Source organism: Ascaphus truei, chromosome 3 (genome assembly GCF_040206685.1).
Source record: "Ascaphus truei isolate aAscTru1 chromosome 3, aAscTru1.hap1, whole genome shotgun sequence".
NCBI classification, from domain to species: Eukaryota; Metazoa; Chordata; class Amphibia; order Anura; family Ascaphidae; genus Ascaphus; species Ascaphus truei.
In genome coordinates this window covers 381,528,346-381,551,789 of record NC_134485.1, presented here as the reverse complement: position 1 = coordinate 381,551,789, position 23,444 = coordinate 381,528,346, and the positions used below count along the sequence as shown (strand labels likewise).

At 42.0% G+C, this 23,444-nt stretch overlaps 1 protein-coding gene across 4 annotated transcripts in view; it reads right to left on the bottom strand.

Moving 5' to 3' along the window:
* Window positions 1-12,611: 12,611 nt before the first annotated feature.
* The window catches only part of POGLUT3 (protein O-glucosyltransferase 3), a 35,342-nt gene continuing 24,509 nt past the window's right edge, over window positions 12,612-23,444 (bottom strand). For all 4 annotated transcript variants that reach the window (XM_075592343.1, XM_075592344.1, XM_075592342.1 and 1 more), the window contains 7 exons: window positions 22,813-23,010; window positions 19,934-20,220; window positions 19,448-19,664; window positions 18,444-18,640; window positions 17,493-17,687; window positions 15,717-15,821; window positions 12,612-15,027 (listed from right to left, as the gene is read on the bottom strand). In XM_075592343.1, coding sequence (XP_075448458.1) covers window positions 14,902-15,027; window positions 15,717-15,821; window positions 17,493-17,687; window positions 18,444-18,640; window positions 19,448-19,664; window positions 19,934-20,220; window positions 22,813-23,010 — 1,325 coding nt within the window. In that variant the 3' untranslated portion in view covers window positions 12,612-14,901. The remainder of the gene's footprint in view (window positions 15,028-15,716; window positions 15,822-17,492; window positions 17,688-18,443; window positions 18,641-19,447; window positions 19,665-19,933; window positions 20,221-22,812; window positions 23,011-23,444) is intronic.

Sequence of the window (23,444 nt, the reverse complement as noted above, 5' to 3'; positions counted from 1 at the left end):
CCCCAGCGTTTATTTAAATCTTCTGAATTTTACACTGGATTATATTTTATAACGAAGAGAAGTATTATCAAAGTTTGTATTCTTTTTACTTTTGTGTTTCTTATCTCCATTTAACAATGTTACTCTATCTACTAACCATGTTCTATCTAGTGCTTTCTCAAGCAACCTTTTATCATATCCTTTCGGGGAAAACTTTACTTTTAAATCTTCTGCTTGTATTGTAAAGTTTTTTTTTTCTTGAGTTATTACACTTGAATTGTAGAAACTGCCCATATGGGATGTTGTTCTCCCATTTTCTATGATGATTACTTTTCGGCACAAATACGTGTAGGCACCTACCTTCTTAAAAAAAAAGTACGTGTTTGTAAACCGCCATTTTTTGCAAACAATAACTAAATTCAATGGAAACTTTGCTCACATGGTGTATAAATCTTATATTTTAATTATTAAAATTGAAGTGATCTACAAATTGATTTAAAGAAATATTATCCCAAATTAATAATACATCATCTATATAGCGGTGCCATAATTTACAATATTATTGTGCCAAATGTTGTTGAGTTCACAAAACCCAATGTATAGATTTGCTAGGCTAGGGGCAAAGGTTGTCCCCTTGGCTATACCCCCCCCCCCAACCCCCCATTTGAATGAAATAAATCCTGTCCAAACAAAATAATTATGCTCTAAAATAAAAATAATACTGCCCAAAATAAACACTATTTGTTCTGGTGGAAGTGAAGTAGTATTGAGACAGTGAGATACTGCAGCTAACCTATCGTAGTGTTTTATAGAGGTATATAGTGCCTGCACGTCGAGGAGTTACTAGCAAATACTCCTATCATCATTGAAATTCTTTTAATATTTCCAATACTGCAGTTGTGTCTTTAAGTTACTTGGCTAGTGATTTAACAGAAGATTCAAATCTACATATTCTGACATATGTGATAAAACTGATACCCGCTATAATGAGTCTCCCAGGAGGGTTAATCAAGCTCTTGTGAATCTTCTGTATATGACAGAATATAGACACTTTAGGATACTCTGTAGAAAGTAAAAGAAACTCTGATATGCTTAGAATTCCTTCCATTCTAGCCTCTTCTGTGAGATTTAAATGTCACTATAAAAGGAGCCGTAGGATCTGGCCTTTAATTTACAGTACGACTTAGTGTCTGATAATAGTCGACGGCCCTCCTTAATGTATTCAGTTCCACTTTGAATTACAACCTGTTACGCCGGTGCTGCCCGCAGACCAGACCCGTTCCCTGAGCTGAAGGGGGAAGTGGTAATACACGTACCCGCAGCAAAGGGAGCGTGTCTGGAGTGTGGTATAAAGTGTTGCCAGGCCAGGTGTAGAAATGTAGACAATACTTGCAGGTACCAGTTGAAGAGATAGAGTGAAGAATGCCTTGCCGAGGTCAGGGAGTGGAGAGTGCAGGTAGGTTGTAGTCCAAGCCGTGTTCAAGGGGTAACCAGAGTGAGCGTTGTCCAAGGAGTGCCGAGATCGAGAGCCAGAGGTGGTAGTCGTACGAGCCGCGTCAGAACCTGAGAATACACTAAGAGAATCCAGGAGTACTTCCATACAGAGACTATGTCGAGCAAAGACTGAGAGCAGAGAGGAGCTAGATAAAGCAGGAAGGTCCAATTAGGAACGGAGGCGGGACAGGAAGAGCTACAGGGAGACACTGCAGATTGGTGCAGGCATAATAGGCCAGGTGAGTCTTGTTGGTAACCTGAGTATGCCCGTGCGGGGGCGGAGCCTGAGGTCCGGGAGAAAGGGAGAAGAGTGTGCAGAATGAGCGCGCTCCGTAACGCGTGGACCGCGCCAGAGGAGGGTGCAGGTGTGCGTGCGGGAGGATGTGGGCGCGCCCGGCGCTGAGCAGAAGAATCGCCGAGGGGAGTGATCCCGCGACGGCGGCAGGGGCGGGGAGCCGCGGAGACCGGTAAGGTAGGGTTGAGTTGTGTGTCCAGGGGCTCCCTGTGAGAAGAGAGTGCTCTGTGTGGGGAGCGCGGAGAACGCCGATTCCTGACACAACCCCCCGCACTCCATTGACTGCTTGGCGTACAACCAAGTCAGTATTTATACCTAATCGTCTCCCAGCTGTGTCCTCTGCTTGAGGCAGATTCAAGTGACATTTGTTTTTCTCTTTATAGTTCTCACAGATGTTTTTGAATTCTTGCTTTACCAATTGAACAATTCGAAATGATAACCCTGGGCTGAATGGGATAAAAATGTGAAACCGGTTTAAGTCCACCATGTTTAATTCCTCCCGGGTGAGCAATGCTCCCCTCTTGATTGTCTAGTACAAGTGTGGCCAACTCCAGTCCTCAAGGGCCACCAACAGGTCCGGTTTTAAGAATAGCCCTGCTTCAGCACTGGTGGCTCAATTGTTGACTGAGCCACTTGTGCTGAAGCAGGGATATCCTTAAAACCTGACCTGTTGGTCACCTTTGAGTACTGGAGCTGGCCCCCCCTGCACTAGCAGTTACATTAGATCTCTGAATGCCTGAATATCACGGAAATCTAGATTTTCAATTTCTTTCACGACCTCATTATTTCGCCAATTTACATCTCTTATTGCAATGTCCAAATTGGCATTATACAATAAGCTAAGATCTGCAACAGCTTTCTCCTTATCTGATGTTGGAAAAGGCCGTTTTAATGGTAACGTGTGAATTTCTGTAAATTTATATACATCTCAAATAGATTAGGTTTGTTGGGGCAAAAGACCACCCCTTTCGTAACTATTTCGTCAGTGGATATGAGGAAAGATTATATATCGTATTCTCTTTTAGCGTTTTTTTCTTCCGGGGTTAACGTTTTGAATGGTGGATTGTCTCCCTTCTCTCCTTCCCCTCGTCCCCAATTTCTTTTCCCCTCCACTTTGATGTGGGGCTCCTCCTTCTCTCTGTGTGGTAGTGGCCAGCCTCTTCTTGTACTGCTCTTTGACAGAACAGAGTATTGGATGAGGAAGGAGGGCAGGTAGCGGCGGTTTTAAAATCCGCCGTCCCTTAAATTTGGCCGGGCAATTAGGAACACATAGACATAACTACAGAGAAACTAGATAAATGGGCTCCCCCCCCCCTTTCTTTCTCTTCTTTTCTCTGTTCTTCTCTATTCTTTTCTAAATTCTATGAGAGTCACGCAAGGAAGCGGCTGCTTCCCTAGCACAGCCTAAGATGTGGAAACAGATCATACTAACACAAAAACTATGTTAAAACGAATATTTTATTTAAGCACTGATAACGAATTGTAGAGGTTTTTTTTTGTTTTAAACACAACTGGTAATACTTGAACAATATATGTGTACCAATGTTGAATATTTGTTGTGTCTCTCCAAAACAATAAAAAAAATTGAAAAAAAAAAAAAAAATCCGCCGTCCCTTGCACTTAGCTGTGGTGGCGGCCGCCTCCTTGCTGCTGCCCTTCTAAATCGCAGCGTCAAATGATTGCGCTGACAACACCAATGTGACTTCGCACAGCGTCACGTCACCATGGTAACGCGATGTCATGACGTCATTTAACGCCGCGTTGTCATGGTAATGAGACGACGTCATGTTGGTGATGTGACGCCGCAAATTCGAAAGAAGGAGGGCGGCAGCAAGGAGGCGGTCGCCACAGCTAAGCGCCTTCCTATTAGGCCCGATTGACCCAGAGAGCGCGGCAAATGTATATGGGGGGTGGGCATTTTTGCCGGCCCCAAAATGTTGCCACCTTAGGCCCAGGCCTAACGGGAAATCTGGCACTGGGGGCAGGGATCAGATTGAGGTTTTGAGAATCTCAAACCTTTCCTTCTTCTTTTCTTCTTCTTCTTTTCTATCCTTCGTTTGGTACCCACATTCATAGGAGTTGTCCCTTTTTGGCTCTTGTATGGTTTTCCTCTCTCGTTATGTCTCTGAAATTGCCTATAATTAGTCCTCGGTGTATTCCTTTCATATCCTACCCCATCATTCCCCCGTCTATTCCTTTATTTAATTTGTAATCCATTGTGTTCCTAACAATTGATTTGTGTTTTTTTCTCCATTATTTCATTCCTGTTAATACCTTTTAATGTTTTTTTTTTGCCAAGTTTTCATCTAATTCCCTAAATGTACTATCCTCTTTATGTTCTATTACAATTAATAGTTGCCGTTCATTGATATCTTCACTTAATAATTTGATACATTAAAGGAAAAAAGATACAGATACATTAATTCAAAATATCAGTTTATCTTGGAAGCACTGCCATTCTTTGATAAACTGTTCATTATCTATACCATATGTGGATTCTTTCAGTGTCCGAAGTCCCATTGGAATTCTTTCATTTTTCAAATAGTTCTCTATGCTAAACATATCCCACAAAGCTCATGTTTCTGCGTTAGTTAGTAATTTGATAAAACCTGATTAGAGCTCAATACTGATTGTATACGGTGTAGATTCCAATTCTGCATCAAATATGGCATTCAGAAAACCTATTATATTGTCCCTATTATATTGTCCCTATACGTGATGCACTATATACAACGCAAACCAATACAAAAAAAATGACACTGCTATGAAACAACTTGCCAATAATAAAGAGACGAATCCACAGTATTCTAACAATTAGTTCCTAACCTAAAAAGTTATGTAACGGGTGTTCCCCCACCCAATCGCAGATCTAGTGTGGGTGCGGAGAACATACAGTGTTACCAGTGCGTGGTGCTTTCTTTACCTGTTGGCTCACAGGAGGGCTGAGCTTCCGCCAAGGGGAACCTGGGGCAATTATGATATTATGAGCAGTGTTTGACAAACCTATACATTTGCTCGCCCCGGGCGAGTGGATTTAACCCCCGGGCGAGTAAATATTGGCCCAAGCAGCACACATTTGGTACTAGGTGGCGAGTAGATTTTTTTGTGTGGCGAGTAGATTTTTTGGTGATTTGTCAACCACTGATTATGAGTAACCACTTACTCGGTGCAGCGCCTCCACCTGCGGTGGTTCCTAGCAGAGCAGGAATTGTTCCTCGCAGGACATCATACAATAACCATATACACGATATGTGAGATAACCAAATACCTTTTACTTGTGAACAGCATACAACACATATATTATCACACTGAATAACGGGTGTCCCTCTCGGGAGGAGACACTGACTGCGGCGTCGCACAGGACGCTTCCCCAACACCAAGTGATCCCACCCAGTGTTCATGGAATCCCCACCCAATGTCCCGCACTCGTGCAGAGAGAGGCAATGGGTGACTGCGCAGTCACTATTAAACTAAGGGCCCGTTGGTGCACTTGTGGATTTGATAGTACCTGCCCGAGCACGATCTCCAACTGGCTTCACAAAGGATCCGGCAACCGAAGAACACCGGAACCACCTCCAGGGCGATCCCACCCGGAGGACTGCCACAGCCGCAACGAAGAACTGCGCCCACTCACTGCACAGTGGCTCAGCATCCGCTGTGTCCCTATATGGTTCCTTCTGAACTACAGTGACACGCTCTGTACTATAGGCCGTCCCTACAGCACAGCAACCTGTAATGGCTTTGGGGAAAACTCCTAGGGCCTACGGGGTTGCCTATCTTATGCAGGGGTCCCTGACCCCCTGCACCACCTCCTCCTGTACTACCCGAGTCCCTTCTGCCTCACTATTAATTAACTGATCCCAGCGCCTGCAGCAACAAGCTGTGACCCACTGGATGCTTGCAGCCAACGTGCTGCACAACACTGTGCCTGCCTGTCAGACCTCACGGCACTGACAGGCGTGACTCTGACAAGACAGCACACTGATACTAAGGGCAGCGTCCCTATCTCGGGCCGTCCCTATTCAATTACCCACTAACCTGGTGGGGAGTTGGGGCCTACCTGGGATGTGGGTACCTATCTGGGTGCAGGAGCTGCACTCACTCCCTGCACCCTTCCTTCCCTCACAGCTCCCCAGCTCCAACTGACAAAAACCCTGTCTGCACACAACATTGTTGCAACTCTGCAGCATGAGAATCTGCCAGCTCTATTGGCTTCAATGCTGCCTGTGACAAGGGTGAAAGTGCAGTCCCCAGAGGCTGCTGGGAATTGTAGTTCTTGGTACAGCTCTTTCCTATGGGGACCGCGTGCGCGATCTTTACTGCGCATGGGCGAAGCTCGCGCCACAACCAAGAGGGCGGTGCCCGCCGGGAGAAGTCGCCGTCCCCTTCCCCCACTGCCACAGGGGTAAGGCAGGGGGCAAAGGAAGATCAGGGGAACCGGGGGTGACCCCCTTACAGTTACAAGATAAGAAACTCCACAAAGTGAACAAAACAAATACAAACAGAATCTGTGCTCAAGTCAAGTAATCATTCTAGGTTGAAAATTAATTTTAAAAGCCTTGAAGTTCATAGAGAAAAGGCTGTCGCTCCGTCCTCAAAGGCTGGGTTCCTTAGCTCTTTTGGGGGCCTGTCAGGGGACCCCCACATATATACAAAAGAATACAAGTGCAACCGTTTCTTAGTAAAAGATATACAGTATGTATTTAGGAGCCACAAATGCCCCCAATTCTCACTTACATGAATGGTAAAACCAATGTGCACCTGATAAGCACGTTCCCTTATTCATTATATGAATCTGTGTATAATGAATATGCTGACACTAACTTTATCATGTTAGATATGTCTCTGATATTTTGACCACACATTATATGAGTTCTGGTGGGTAAAAAACCCTCCACCATATAATGCACAGCAAATAAAAATACCACTTGTGAGCACATTCATGTGTCTCAGACAGGTCAGCAACCCTGTCTTTGCCCATTAACTCTTAGGCTACGCTTTTAGTGCCGGCGACGGTCGCTGGAAAATCAAATAGAGATGACTTCCAGCGATCGCGACCAATTACTATAAACGCACGCGACGGCAGCAATGCATTTGTTTCGCCGCTATGTCGCGTCGCTGTCGCCAGCACTACAAGTGCAGCCTTAGGCTGAACTCATGGTTGTGGCGTGGGCACTCCTGCAGCCCCAGCAATGTGTGCGCTAGCTTCAGGAGATCGGTGGAGGCGTGGCATGGGGCGTCGTGAACTGCAGCCCGCAATGTCATTTTTAGTTGTGGCGGCAAAATGTAGCAGGAACTGCCACAGGGAATCAAGTAAGAGTCCCAGGAGATCGGTGGAGGCGTGGCATGGGGCGTGGCGAACGCATCACGGTCGCGTCGTGGAGCTGGGTCGCCCTCATTGGCTGAACCAGCTCACGTGACGATGTCACGCGACTGCAGCCCGCAATGTCATTTTTAGTTGTGGCGGCAAAATGTAGCAGGAACTGCCACAGGGAATCAAGTAAGAGTCCCGGAAGTGCGCGCGGACACATAGCGACGCCGCCACCATGAGCTCGGCCTTAGCATACAATGCTTCCACTGCAGCCAGGGATTCTGGGTAATGACATGCCAATGAGAACACAGTGTCACCTTTAACTTCATGTCCATTTTAACATTTATTTATTTATTTATAAAATATTTTACCAGGAAGTAATACATTGAGAGTTACCTCTCGTTTTCAAGTATGTCCTGGGCACAGAGTAAAACAAAATAATACATGGTTACAAATACAGTTACATAAATGAACAAGGTATACATTATATACAAGACATTGCATGCACAGTTAAAGAAAATATATATTATGAGCGTATGAAACAGTTACAGACCAGATTAAAGTGTGAGACAGCCTTAGATTTGAAAGAACTTAAGCTGGTGGTGGATATGAGAGTCTCTGGTAGGTTGTTCCAGTTTTGGGGTGCACGGAAGGAGAAGGAGGAACGTCCGGATACTTTGTTGAGTCTTGGGACCATGAATAGTCTTTTGGAGTCTGATCTCAGGTGATAAGTGCTGCATGTGGTAGGGGTGAGGAGCTTGTTCAGGTAGCTCGGTAGCTTGCCCAGAAAGTATTTGAGGGTGAGACAGGAAAGGTGAACTTTGCGCCTAGACTCTAGTGATGACCAATCTAGTTCTTTGAGCATTTCGCAGTGATGTGTGTTGTAGTTGCATTGGAGAACAAAACGACAAATTGAATTGTAGAGGGTGTCAAGTTTGCTAAGGTGGGTTTGAGGAGCCGAGCCATATACTATGTCTCCATAGTCAATAATTGGCATTAGCATCTGCTGTGCAATACGCTTTCTGACCAGGAGACTTAGGGAGGATTTGTTCCTGTAAAGTACCCCTAGTTTGGCATAGGTCTTAGTTGTCAGGGTATCAATGTCTATCCCGAATGTTAAGTGGGAGTCAAACCATAAGCCCAGGTATTTAAAACTAGTGACAGGTGTTAGGGTGGTGGTAGCGTTGGTTCTAATCAGGAGCTCAGTCACTGGCAGCTTTACAAATTTAGTCTTGGTCCCAAATACCATTGTTACAGTCTTGTCAGTGTTTAAAAACAGTTTGTTTTGGGAAATCCAGTTTTCGAGTCTCAAAAAGTCAGACTGAAGTATGTGTTGAAGGTCAGAGAGGCTATGGCTGTGTGCATACAGGATTGTGTCATCTGCATACATGTGTATTGAGGCTTCCTTACAAGCTGTGGGAAGATCATTAATGAACACTGAGAAGAGTAGGGGCCCCAGAACAGAGCCTTGCGGTACCCCACAGGTGATATCCAGGGGGTTGGAGTTAGAGCCTGAGATGGACACATGTTGGGATCTTCCTGATAGGTAGGACTGAAACCAGTTTAAAGCATGTTTCCCTATTCCAGAGCTCTGGAGTTTGTTAAGCAGGATAACATGATCAACTGTGTCAAAAGCCTTTGCAAAATCTAGGAATACTGCACCAGTGAGTTGTCCCCGTTCCATTCCACACTGGATTTCATTGCAAACTTTTAGCAGGGTAGTTACGGTGGAGTGTTTGGGACGAAACCCAGACTGGAATTGGCTAGGGAAATTTGTCTTGGTGTAGAAATCGCTTAATTGGGAGTGGACACATTTTTCCATAACTTTGGATAGAATTGGGAGAAGTGATATTGGCCTGTAGTTTGAGACAGTGTTTTTGTCCCCACTTTTGAAGATTGGGACAACTCTGGCAGTTTTCCAGGTCTTAGGGATATGGCCTGCAGACAGGATAGAGTTGACTATGGACGCAATTGGTTTGGCAATGGCTGGGGCACCAAGTCGTAGGAACCTAGATTGTAGTAAGTCGGGTCCACATTGGCTGCTTAGTTTTAGTTTGAGGAGCGCTTGTGTAATCTCCTCTTCAGATACTGGGCTAAATGGAAAATTGTGGGCAGTGTTGGGAGGGGGTGGGACTGTAGGGATACTCCCAGGATGAGATTCATGTTTGGGGTTTGTGCTGCGTTTCGCTAATAAGTTAGTGGCACACCCCACAAAGTAATCATTGAATGCATTTGCAATGTCAGTGGGGTTTGTCAGAGTAATATCCCCTTAGTGATATTACTTGGTTGTTGATGGTTAGGAGCCTGGAATATATTGTTGATAACCTTCCAGAAGTTAGCTGGGTTTGATGTATTTTGGTGGAGATTGTCAGAGTAATATTGTGCTTTTGCATACCTTGTTTGCCTTGTGCACACGTTCCGCAGGCATCTGTAGTGATTGAGATCCTTGGTAGTGCCAGTTACTTTGTAGCTTTTCCACAAGGCATCCCTGAACTGGTAGAGTGCTATAAGGTCAGGTGTAACCCATGGAAGGTGGGCCCCCCGTACCCTTATTTTGCGTAGTGGAGCATGGGTATCGCAGAGTTTTAAGAACTCGTATTGGAAATAGTCGAGCGCAGAATCAGGGTCGGGAATTAAATCGATTCTGTGCCATGGGCAGTTGGTAAGGTCATCCAGAAACTGTTGTGGGTTAAAGTTTTTAAATGTTCTAGTGAGGAGAACTTTAGGGCTTGAATGGGGCGGTTTAATTTTCCTTACACAGTACACTATTGCATGGTCACTGAAAATATCAGGAAGGATGCCAGAGGATTGGATTCTGCTGGGGTTTGAGGAGAAAATCCAGTCTAGCAAGGAATGGTTATGCGACTTCAGGTTTATTCGTGTGGGTTGGGAAATGAGTTGCGATAGGTTAAGTGACTTGAGTTATATCTGGATTTTGTGGTTTTTAGGGTCAAGCCAATTGAAGTTGAAATCCCCTAGAACTAGCAGCTCACTCTTCTCATTCAGAGAGGAAATGGAGGCAAGAAATTGGGTGATATCAGTCAAGGATTGTAGAGGGGCTTTAGGGGGGCGGTAGATGCCAGCAAGCAAGATGGGCTTAGAAAAGGGGAGGCAGATTTTGCCAACTAGAGTTTCAAAAGAGGGTGGGCTTGGTGGGCAATGTAACAGTGTAAATTGTAAGGTGTCTGCAATATAAAATAACACCCCTCCTCCTCTCTTTGACCTATCTCTCCTAAAAATGGAGTATCCCTGAATGGCGATATTTGCATCAGGGGTTTTAGAGGATAGCCATGTTTCTGTAAGAACGATGGCTTTGGGTTTATGCATAAGGCACCATGCCCTTAGTTCATCCAGTTTGGGCAGCAGGCTCCGGATGTTTATATGGGCGACAGATAGCCCTTTTTGGAATCTAAAGGTGGAATTCTCAGGGGCATGGGACAGAGCTGAAATGGGAGGACCTGGGTTAGTTTCAACATCACCTGCTAGAGAGAGTAATAGTATGAGTAGAAATTTGGGTAGTTGTTTGCAAGTTGTAAATTTGTGGTGTTTTCCATTTGAGTGTGCGGTGGTTGGTGTGCTGGTTTTTAGAGTTCTCCACCAACATTCAGTAGATAGTGCAAGGCTTTTGAGTAGTCCAGGGTGTATGGTGATGTTGGGTGTGGGCAAGGATGGAGGAGTTTGTAGTGGATAGAGGGAGTAACATCTCCATGAGGCCAGGAGAAAGAAAAAAGTTAGAAGACATAGCAGGTTCATGATGCCAGAGGACATGGACCCCTATAAGCTAATGACTGCCGTATTACACAGCTTTTCAGCACAGCCTGCATTTTAAATACTCACTTGGTGCGCTGCTTTTTTCCTGCACATTAAATGCAGAACTCCACCAAATCTTTTTCAAGCAAATCTTTTCATAGACTTACAATGTTGCTGACTCAAGGATATAAAAGGGACTTGTGCTGTATTCCGTCCCTTGAATGGCAGCGACATTACCACTAACCATTCCTGCCCCAGGTTTTGCAGCCAGAAGACTTCTGAGAAATAACCCCTGAAGCATCTGTAATTTATCATCTCACTGGAAACACTGGAGAGGCAACTGAACAAGAAAGCCTGTTAGAGTCGTAATGCAAAAACAAAAAGAATGATTCCTGCGCTCCTACCAATTAGGCTAAAATAATAGTGATCTCATGAGTAAAGGTTATTTAGTTAAACCCTTTGGCCAAAGCGTTATAAGCCTGCAGCCAACGTCAAGGCATAACCACATTTGCAGGTACCTATACTGAATATATGTCATTATTGTCCCATGGACTAGTGGGAAAGCCCTGAACGGGTTAAATAAAGCAAATGTTTTTGAGAGTAGTGCAATTCAAAGCTGGCCAAAGCCAGTATCATTGTTACCTTACTGTATAGTTAAAATGTGGGTGCACAAATTCCCTGGTGTGAATATAATAACATTTACAGTACATATACTTCTGTCAGCTTTATACATTCACCTACTCTTGAAGGGTGATGTGCAGACTGACACTGAAGTGTAATATACCTGTACTAATTAGAAATTGATATGGGCTCTGTCCTGAAGGGAGGAAACATACACCTCCAAGGAACTGCTATGTAAAGCAGATGAACCAATAAACCTACCCCTATGATGTTTCAGTGACACCACATTAAAATGCCCTTATGGAGTATGCAGCAAGGAAGAGTTGTAATACAATCAGAACGCACCAGATCCAGAACACAGCAAAATCTCACATTTCCAGTTAGACGTCCTGTGCCCACGATCCAGTTTTTACCCAACGAACAACTGACCAGCACAATTGTTATTGTACCCACAGGAAGTGAAATAACGCATTCACTGCCAGAGGGGCCGGCAGCGCATTGCAGAGCATTGGGTTAGGTTGCCGTCCCGTCTGACAGCACTAGGGTTAATAAGGGTGAGTGGAATTAACACTTGCTTATTGTCCCTATGCCTCTAGAAACACCAAGAGACAAAGCTTAATGTGCAGCATGGACTCTTCTGTTGATCATTTGTGTGTTTTAGGTTTGATGAAACTGCAGAACAAATGTTAAAAATAGCCCACACTTTATTCATTAAAGTCCAATGTGGCCGACTGCAATGCCTGGTTATTCTAATATGCAAGAATAGCATTGGTTTTGTATTAATGTGGCAATCCAAACGCTTTTTTTTTGGCAACATTTTATTTTTGCCCTACCTAGCTTACCGGAACCCCCTCCCCCCCCTATGGAGGTAAGTACCATCTCCGGAGACCGTCTGCTTCTATCCTGTGTAAATACATCAAATTAAAAAAAAAAAAGCGCTTGCATTGTTCCTTTAAAAGAAGAAGGGATGTTTTTACTGCCAGAAAGGCTTCTCACAGTTAAAGAAGCATTCTTATGTAAAAGAAAATAAGCGTTCTGTATTGCTACATCTAGAAGCTCTAATTTGATGCAAATCAGACTGGCTTGGGATAGAATCCGTTGGGTTTTAAGGGTAGAACAATAACAGAATGTAAAACAAATGGTAAAATATTAATTTGCTGCCATTTGCTTTATTAACCGTTAAATACGTTACACAGCACGCTACAATATTTTCCATACTTGAAAATGAGAGGTAACTCTCAATGTATTATTTCCTGTTAAAACATTTTATAAATAAATAGAAAATAAACTACATTTCCAGATTGCTAACCTAGGAATGTCATGAATGATGTGAAAGACATACACTGGTGGTGTAATTTGTTATGTGAGGATAAACCTGAGGAGTGCAGGGCCATACATATCAGTAATTGTAAACTCCTGGGAAACGTTGAGGTTATACAGACGTGGGGCCTTATTTACTAAGCAGTCTTCTACCATAAGGCACCTTTCAGAGCTCAAGGACCGCTGCAATTAATGGGCTTGAAGGGATTTTCCAGTGCCGGAAGGTATTGTATGGCAGAGTAGGTGTGGGCTATAGGGCCATTATATAGGAGCAAATGTTTAAATAAATATTTCTAAACATGTTTATCTTAATTATGTAAAAATGTTCAAACCCAAGTAATGTAATGAATGTCTAGCAGGATCTTCTCTCTCACTGATATTATTGTAAAAAGCACCTTTTGACTGAATTATTCCCTAGGGTGGCTATTATGTTCCTGTCTGAGTTTTAATCTCTCGCGAGTTCTAGGGAATTCTGGGAGTTGTAGTTTTGCCCATGAAATAGCACTTTTCACCATATACTGTAGCTAATTAGCAATTTTTACATAGTTTGATAAATATAGTTCATAAAAATGTGTTGTTTAGAGTAATTGGTATATTATTGGAATTAATTCCTTAACCCAGGGGTGCGCAAACTGGGTGGTGCTAGATTTTATTTTGTGGGGAGGGGGCACGGTGGTGCGGTTGCTTCTCCCGAAGACATTGAAAGTAAAAGTCGGGGATCGCGCGAGGCCTCCAACTTTATTTACCTTCATTTTCCAGCGACGCGTCGCCATGGCAACCCAGTGTCAAACGAGCCGAGAAAAGGAGGGGGGGAGGGGCAACGCTATTTGTTCATGTCATTTTGATGGAGCCGCTAAAAAAAAAAAAAGTGTGCTGAAGCGATTCTAGGACTGGTGATCTGTGTATTTATTAATATTATACAGTATCTGGTGCAAAGCTGCAACTCACAGAATTCTAGAGGATTGATGCAGAGATTATTCCGTGGACATTAACAGAAAATCCTAGGGAATAATGCAGTTTCACATATCAGTAGTTTGGAACCACTGGTGCAAATCATGCATTAGGCTAAATGCATAAAATTTCTGTGTATTAATAATATCCCTGATCTCTGATTGGTCAAAATTCAAGGCATTAAGTAATCCCAGAAGAACAGGGCAATATTGGCCAATAATGCCCTGGCTGGAGGTATTGAAGACATGCAAAGACTGACATGGCATCACCTGGCCATTAATAGCAGGGTGGGTTAAGGGGCATCGGCTTTACCTAGGCCTTCAACTCTTCCACCCTGGCATTAATGGTCTGGTAATGCCCTGTCCTTTAGGGATTGCTACTTAAGTAGCAACACAGTCACTATTTCTTATACTAGGGAGAAGTAACAGCACAACAGTAATGTCAGTCTATTGAGTTCCCAGTCTCATCTCCTTGTGACCTTTGGCAAATCACTTTGTTGCTCTGCGTCTGGGGCACCCAAATTAAAAGTGCTTGCCACATAGATATACACATTAAGTACAGTGCCACATAGATTTACACATTAAGTACAGTGCCGCATATAGTTTTTACATTTTACTATTACTCCAATGTACAGTATAAAAAGCAACAACATTTTGCAGGCATTTTAACCACTTTTTTTTTTTTTTAATTATAAATGTGCTTTACAAAATAGTAAACAAACCTCCATAATACAGCAGCATTGTAACTTCTGTTAACAGTTACTGACATTTTCATGCTACCGATTATCACATTATATGGCTCATGGATTATATTATATTTTTTGGCCCAGTGGGAAATAGCCAATGGCTGTACTACTTTAATAAACGGTGGGACTAGGAGTGCATATCATAGAAGGCTAATGTTTATTAAAAGACAATAAATATGTTGGACCCCATCAATGTTACACATGTGAACCAACCCATTAGCCATGATGTCACAATACGTTATTCATTATTGTTATATATGGTGCTAGCAATACAACAGACTCCTATAGGAAATCTACAATAGTTTGTGATATCGGCCATTGGCCACAATGGTATCCCAGTATGTTGTACGTAATCAGTTGTTGCACTCTCATCCCATGCCTCACAATCTTATTCCTACAGATGTCTTCACCGGAAAGTTTCTTTGCCTTGGACGGCTATAGTTCTTCTCTGCCGGTTTTCATCCTGTGGCATTTACAGGCGGAAGTATTGTCATCTGACTGAGGTACATGTTCCATCCCCTCACGGATTTCAGGGTTGCTGGCTTGGCGCTTAGCATATTGCTGAAACATTTACGTTGATAATTAGGGAAAGTGTATAATTTAAGTGCAGTTCATCAGGTCAGCGGCTGGGCAACCTCTTATTGATTACCCGTTTGTTACAAAAGGGGCCTCCAAAACAAGGTCAAGGTCCCTGACAAAGCGCTAGCAGCGCGAAACATGTTGGCCTGTTTTTGCCCCTTTTTTTATGGTCAAATGAACTAATTTTGGAGTTACCCTCTCTACCTCGTTTTTTGTTTTGGTGGTGCGGTGCAAACTTTACCTATTCTTGTGCCATATCAGCAGAACGCACACCGGAGGTTCATAACCTTCTACCAGCAGCAGCGAGAAACGCCAACAAATAAGTGAGCTTTTCTTTTTGGGGGGAGGGAGGGAAGCAGGGAGGAGGGGGGGAGGGGGCGACAGTGGGGGGGAACGGGTCGGCAATGTTGGACGAAGGCTCAAAATGTGACACATCCCGGTATACTAATTACACTGGGTAACTCCACTTTAACTTCAATAACTTTATGCACATGGCGGAAAATAGCAGGAAAAAGAAAATTGGACACAAAGGAGACGTGTTCAAGATGCCTCTCTGGCCAACAGTGTCAAAGAGCATCTGCGTCCCTCGAACAGTCAGGGCCATATCTAATTCATGGAGGTGTAATCGCTGCTCATAAAAATGACCTTGGTCTATCCCTTTTTACACCCACCTGGAACACTTTATAATAATAGCAGTAAAGGCGGTGGGGTTGAAGCAGTTCTCTGGCAAGAACTTGGCCCTCTTTGGCAATTGTCCTAGCTTCGTCATCATTTTCCTAAAAAGTAAATAAGGCAAAAGGCATGAGATTAGCATCAGGATTGTCAGCACGGTCAGCAGTCAATCAAAACCAGGCTACAGGAGGGGTAACAATGCACTGCACATACTGGTGCTGGGAGGCAGCTCTCCACTGCTTGGAAGGGGAAATCCATCATTTGAAATACTGTACAAAATCACCTAAATAAAACTGGGTCCTATTTTAGCCTTAATTGATATATGGCCTATATTACAAGACGGTATGCCAGGGCTCTTCGACTAGTGGCCCGATGGTACACATCCGGCCCGTGGGTTCTCTGCACCTGCTAATTTCATACTAGTTGCTTAGGTAGCCAAGTGCAGTGTCCCACACTGAAACTCACTTGTAAGTTAAGGTAATGTAAATATATATGGTACAAATGTTATAAATGCTTGCAAAGTGTTGAAATATAATAATTTTTAGGTCTCTAAACGCACTTGTATCTATAATGACATTTATAATAAGCTGGTGGCCCTTCTACTAAAATGTTTTCTGATCCGGCCCCTTTGGAGAACCAGTTGGAGATCCCTGTGCTACACTAATACACACATAGTTGGATGTATTATTACAGTAATACGCTATTTAGTTATTAGAAAGGGAAAATGTTTTCAAAAAGAGTTGGTATTGGACTTGAAGCCCAGTTCTCTCACATCAAAAACAATGTAATTTTCATTAGGCACAATTTCAATTTGTGTTATTAATTTGAATGGATATTAACAAGTAATTATACATGTATTATTATGTTCCCTGTTTTTAATGTTTGTACAAACTTTAAAAACACAGTGTACCTGGTTAGCGCTATAAAAATATACCTACCCTACACACAAGTGATAATGGCTGTTGGACTACACTAGATTCACGCCTAAGATCGTTATTCTTTTGGCACACGTTACTGATGTCTCATCAGCTGAGCCAGCAATGTTTCAGGAAGTTGTAATTGGGGTGAGAGGTTGGTGCTGTGCATTCTGCAGAATGAGGAAATCGGAAGAGTGCATCGCTGACAGCAAAAAGTAACCATCAATGTACTTATCCATTGTCTGAATTTCAACACACATACTACAGTATCTGAAGAGTTTTTCAAAATCTGTAATGTTATCACTGACTTACAAATCAACACAGCTTCATCTTGTTATAAAGGCACAGAAGCTGCACTGTGTTCAGCAAGTTTAAAACAAGTGCCCTCTGTCCCGTTAATAACCTTATGTGTTCTGTAATATACCCACGCTATTTCTCGTTTTCCACATTGTATATTAATGTTGACCAGAAATTGAGATGAGCTGCACATAAAAGCTAATTAAATCTTGGGACCCATGTTTTAAGGAAAGAAGGTGATAGAGGGCCCGAGAAAGCATTGTTGATGCTGTAAATGGTTTGGTCTTTCGAATAACGCATTTGCATAGGGACAGCCCTAGTCCCTATGTGCGACCCTCTGCAATATTGAGAAGCTATATAATGTGATATATATTGGCAGGGACTTGAATTGAACTCCGTGTGTAACCCTTTGTATTCTTTTATTGTCAATTCCTGTGTTCATGTTGTATTGATTTGATACCTCTGCCCTTTGTTTTCTGTACCCCAATTTTTTTTTATAAAATCGGAATAAAAAATAAATTACAAAATAAATCTAATTGCAATTGACAGTAATAAACTTACCTTTGCCCACTGTATTCTTTCAATAAGATCACTAAGGTTTCTTTTTATAGGAATGTAGTGTTTCCATGGCTTGAGTGCGGTGTAGAAGTGCTCATAGTATGGGGAGGCTTGCTTCAACACAAGGCTGTCCCCCAACATAAGGTATGGAAATCTGTAAGCTGCTACCGTACCGTCCATATTCACCTGGTATTTGTACTACGAATAAAAGAGAAAACGGGGAAGAACATGCACAAGGAAATACTGCGCCACTGCCGTTTTCCATGTAACACACCAATGACGTTTCGACACAGACCAACGTTTTGGTCCCAACGTGTACCTTTGACAACAAAGGTCCATGTTAGGACTAAAACGTCGATCTTTCCACTATTGAACACCTTTTTTTTTTTTTTTACATTTGTAAAGCCCTGTGGAGTGTCGTTTTTTTCTTCTATTGGATCCAGTTTGCAGCGATTACCCGCACCAGGTGTAACTGTGCACCCGAGGCAAGTCAACAGATGCAGGGGGTGCTCCTATTCTCGAAGTTAGCGGACTCACAGAGACAGCAGAAAAATGTAAAGGTCCCTGGACAAGATAGTTTGTAAGTGGGGAACGGTAATTACGAGTCTAGGCTAGTGAAATGCTTCATTTAGTAGATGCAATTTAATATTGGATGTAGGGTGGTGGCATATATCTTGTTTTAGGGTGAATTGTCATAAAAACAAAGACTTACGTTTTTTTAAGGGTTTCCCTGTTAAGGATATGAGGCATTTGTTTATCTAATTACTCTTATTTCACAGCCACAAACAAAAACAACCTCCATGGCTTCTTTCTCCCTAAAGAAAATATTTGTAAATGACTAATTTCTTAGCAAAATTTCAGATTGAACAAATATCAGTAGACAAAAAAAATTGTTGTGAAGCAAAAAAAATCAAGTTGCCTTATAGAGGGCGAGCAGCAGATCAAATGACATACTTTAAAGAAATCAAAGAAACCGATGAGGGGAGCTTTTCCCAGTTCTTTTTCCATCTCTCGGAAGAAGAAATATCCGGTTATACCAGCATCCAGCAGGTCGGGGTAGCTCTTAGACAGGCGGATGAGCTGAAGACGTTCCTCTCGGCTGTCTCGGCCTCTGAAGAAAGCCTGTTCAGTTTTGTTGCTCCAGAAAGGACCTCAAGAATCAGGGGAGGAAAAATGAATTATTAATTGACGATGCCTTTAACGATAATGGAGTGAGGTTTAAGACAGCATTTTAACTCTTATCCCCTGCAAATGATTGATGCACTGCATACAAATGCTGATTATTATGTCGTTTCTCAACACTTCTTTATCCCTCATCAAGTGTTCCGCAAAGAAAATGTGATTATGATGGATATTTAATTGTTCTAAACTCTAATGTTTTATTCTTTTTATTTAAGAACTTGGGAGGTTAAAATGTCATATTGTAATGTAATAATCTATACGCATAATATAGAAAAAAAAAAAGTGTATTTATTTGAAAAATATAAATGTGTGACCTAAGCAGCAATAACATTTTAGGTACATATGATAGTCAAGTTCGAGTTCTACAAGGTCTAGATTCATTTGAATGGGTTCCTCAATTCTTAATAGGTTGAAAACTACTGCCTAAAATAAGCCGATGTTAATAAATACACCCTTGTCAGAGCAGCCATCGTGATTTCATGTGCTGCCCTGTAAAGTACTGTAACAACCAACATGAGAATCTATCCTACCTACAGTAGTGGTTTGTTTTGTATTGTAATAACCAACGCAAGAGTCTTTCTGACAGTAGTAGTTAAAGTTTGGTACGTGAAGAACGAACATAAGAGTGGTTTTTGGTGTTTCAAAGTTGTTAGAGGTCATCAGCAGCGGTCAGTGTGGGTCAGCTACTGTAATGAGCTGTAGTAGTATCTATGTTGCTTCAGGGTTTTCAGGTTGTTTTAATGTACAAATAATAGAGGAATGATTGAGGAATTTACCTGTATGTCCCTGAATAGAGAGAAGGTCGTTGGTTACACCGCGGAGGGCTTCAAGAGTTGAATGAGTGGTATCATAGGTTGGAAGGATGATGTCTTGTGAATCGGTGGAGCCACACCAAGATATCATTGGCAGAGGGCCAGGGGTATCATTAGCTTTTCGATGTTCCACTGGCCAATCCCCAACATTAATATAGAATTCAAAATCAGGCAGACGCACCTAAATATGTGTTTAAAGATTATTAGACAGGGCAAGTGAATACAACGTCTATGCTCGTGCCATTATTCATTTTTCACAACACTTCAGACAACCACAACTTATGATTCATACGTGTAGGAATTTGTCCTAGGGTATAATACCATATAAAAAGCCTTCAAAATGTAAACCACTATCTGAAAACAACAATGCGCCAACCCTTGTTTACTCCAAAGCCTTTGGAAGAGAATATGTTCTTTAGGACTTTTAAATGAATCCTGGCATACTGATACCTTTCTTGCCAATGACAGCAATATCTCATCAGAGAACATTTTGAAGTCTGTGTACTTGCCCAAGGAACGTCTGTAAATATTATTATTTAGAACAGTGTAATGAACAATGGCGCCTCTCTTTTCTGCAAACCTCCTAGGGACTTCCTCCAGCATTCGGTTAAGGTCTATACTTGGGAACGGCACAAAGTCCTTGGAAATTTGAGCTTCTTTGGATGGACAAGAAAGAGTCTGCTGCCAGATTTGGGGGTCCTCTTCTGGGCAGTTGCAGTATTCGTGATAAACTGGCCCTAAACGCAAAAGGAAACATTATTTAAATAGCATTCTAGTAACCCCAATAGTAGTTAAACCAAGTGGTAATGGCAATAGCAAAGCCTTTAAACGGTGAAAACCTGGATTGAAATCCAATATGTGACAAATGTTTATATTATCATCACGTCCTTGTTCACTGGTATTACACTGCATTAATATAACCTAACTCTATACGTATATAATGTACCAACATTACCTTGATAATAGGGAGTAAGAAATGACAGTACACAGCAATGAAGAAACTCCACACCTCATACTTTGCATAAGAGAACCAGTATCTAGCTTTGTCTTATGGTATACTCTGCACGCAATCTTTCTAACATTAACAGGGAGATGTATCAGCACAAAGACATCTTGATTGGTGCATTGCTCTATATTTTGCTCCCAGTTCCATCAGATGTAAGATGTTTATTAAATTAAATTAATGCTTTACATCATGTATAGATAGTTAAACAGAGAGGTTTAAACCATCTCAGATGTGACAGATTTTGTGGTGCAAAGAAAGGGGGAAAATGTAGCAATATCGGCAACGAGTTTGATAAATCCCATTAAACATGCAAGGCCTCTACTTTACTGTGTTTTTGCTGTATCGGAGGGGAGCTGTTGTGCTGTGGAACAAAGAGTAAGTGTAACGCTTAACCGGGGGGCCATTGAGTGGACGCACATTACGGAGGTTCCCGGCTGTGGGAGCGGAACAGATTCACACGCATGCAGCCACAAGTCTACAGCTCTATAATGGGTGACAAACAGGATACTGGTGTCTATGTCCGATGCGCATGTCCTACCGTCATTGCTGTGAGTGACCTGATTTTAGCTCGTGTTAATAAAACCTATAGCATTTACACTATGGAGCCCGCGCTGTCCCTTTTTGTTTTATAGAAGTATCGAGGAAGGTAGATGTTCTGCTGATAGCTGTCCGGGTTTTCCAGTGTTTTACATCATTTTTATTTAGGTTTTATTTTACTTTTTGGCTTTCCCATCCTTATGTTTTTTCCTTGTGTTTCCATTTCCTAGTTCCTTTTTCCTTGTCATACATATTGTCTGTTTGTGTTTTTTTGTTTTGCTTGCAATTGCTATATTCTAGTTAATAGTAGCTGCTCTCCTCCATTCTATTTAGTTAGGATTCACTTTGATCCATCATTAATCATATGGTGCTGTGACTTTGTTTTTGAGATTATATAGGATATAGAGAGAAACATTTGATTTTTTTTTTTAAATAATGGGCACCTATGATATGTTTGAACTGATCTGTGTACACGTCTGCCCTTTACAAGTTTACGTGCTTTTCCCCATGTAAAAATCCTTAATAGCAAGTCTTAATAGAATGGAGGGTAAAACCTGGAACAAAAGCATGCAGTCCCCACGGGGACTCAATGGATTAACCCTGAGAACAATCACTTGGGTAGATTCATTGTAGGTGGTGACCCCTTTTTAGGGGACCAATATTAGGGCTCTTCATAGAGCATATTATATCGTGTACATTTTGAAAAGTGAAAAAACCTGTGAAGTTGTGAAATCTCTGCACAAAGCAATTTCTTCTACGTAGAACAATGATGTGCACCATCACCTACAAGGAATATACATGTCTCCAGGACCAATATGGCTACTGAATATTGAATAGCCATGAATATGATAGATAGATAGAGATGATAGAAATGATTATATATATATATATATATATATATATATATATATATATATATAGTGGTTGACAAATCACAAAAAAATCTACTCGCCACCTAGTACCAAACGTAAATCCACTCGCCCGGGGCGAGCAAATGTATAGGTTTGTCGAACACTGTATATATGTATATGTATATATATATATATATATATATATATATATGTATATGTATATATATATATATATATATATATATATTGTCATTACGGTTATGGTGGGTAAAAAAGTGACAAAAACCCTCCACAGTAAAGCATAAAGCAACTGTAAATATTACTGTATGTTCATTTGCATGTCTTAGACAGGTCTGCAACCCTGTCTTTCCCCATTGTCACCCAGCATACAGCGCTTCCACTGCAGCAAGGGATTCTGGGAAATGACATGCAAATGAGCACCCAGTGCCACCTTTTGTCTCGAGCTCGTATTACACAAGCCAATCCTCAAGCCAATGCATGCTGTTTTAAACACAGCTTTTAAACAGAGGCTGGGATGAGATGCAAAGCCATTAGACCTACTCACATACATGTTTCAACCTTGATGGGTATCATCAGTGTGAGGCTGGTCTTAATGGCATAGCAGGTTTGAGACTAGACTAGGTAATCACCACTGTCATTAAGGTTATGGTGGGTAAAAAAGTGACAAAAACCCTCCACAGTAAAGCATAAAGCAACTGTAAATATTACTGTATGTTCATTTGCATGTCTTAGACAGGTCTGCAACCCTGTCTTTCCCCATTGTCACCCAGCATACAGCGCTTCCACTGCAGCAAGGGATTCTGGGAAATGACATGCAAATATATATAATGAACCATTCAAAATGGTTCATTATTATTTAATGAGTTGCAGTCCCCTGTGGCACGGGGTACAGAAAATAGAAAGTCAATGCTTACCTTTCAGTATGTAAGGGGACCGAGCTACCTGCTCATCCCCGTGAAGGACTTCAATGATTAACCCTTCAGCGACACTGCCATACATGCGATATCTCATCAGGAAGGAACCATCGTTCCGATCCAGAGGATCTGGTACATGAATCCTTATGTGCTCTTTTAAAGAGAGTGCTTTAATCACGACTTTAAAGGATTTATTTCCTGAAATAAAAGACGATAAGGTTAGATTTTTGTTAACCAAGTATCACAGGTTTGCCCCTTTAGCCCTATGCTCCCAGGGAGGGCGGCCATGCATTGATTTACTCTGCAATGTGTTGCAGGTCTCCCTGGCAGTAATGAGGTTAAAGAGGTAGTCCAGTGCACTTAAACAAATATCATTTGTTGTTTTAATACATGTGGCCTTTGATTACCTTTATTGAAAATGAATTACCTAAGCTGACGATCGATTCGTTATCCAGGGAGCGATCAGCAAAGATCTTGCTTCCCAGGGTTCACTAAATGGCTGCCTTTCAGTTTCAATCAATCCTTCAGTCAGTGTAACTCAGCAGCTACAATGTATTCTTATATTACTACGATAACATCTATTATTACAGTTTGCAGCTCAAACTGATGGGAATATTGGCAACAAATTACCA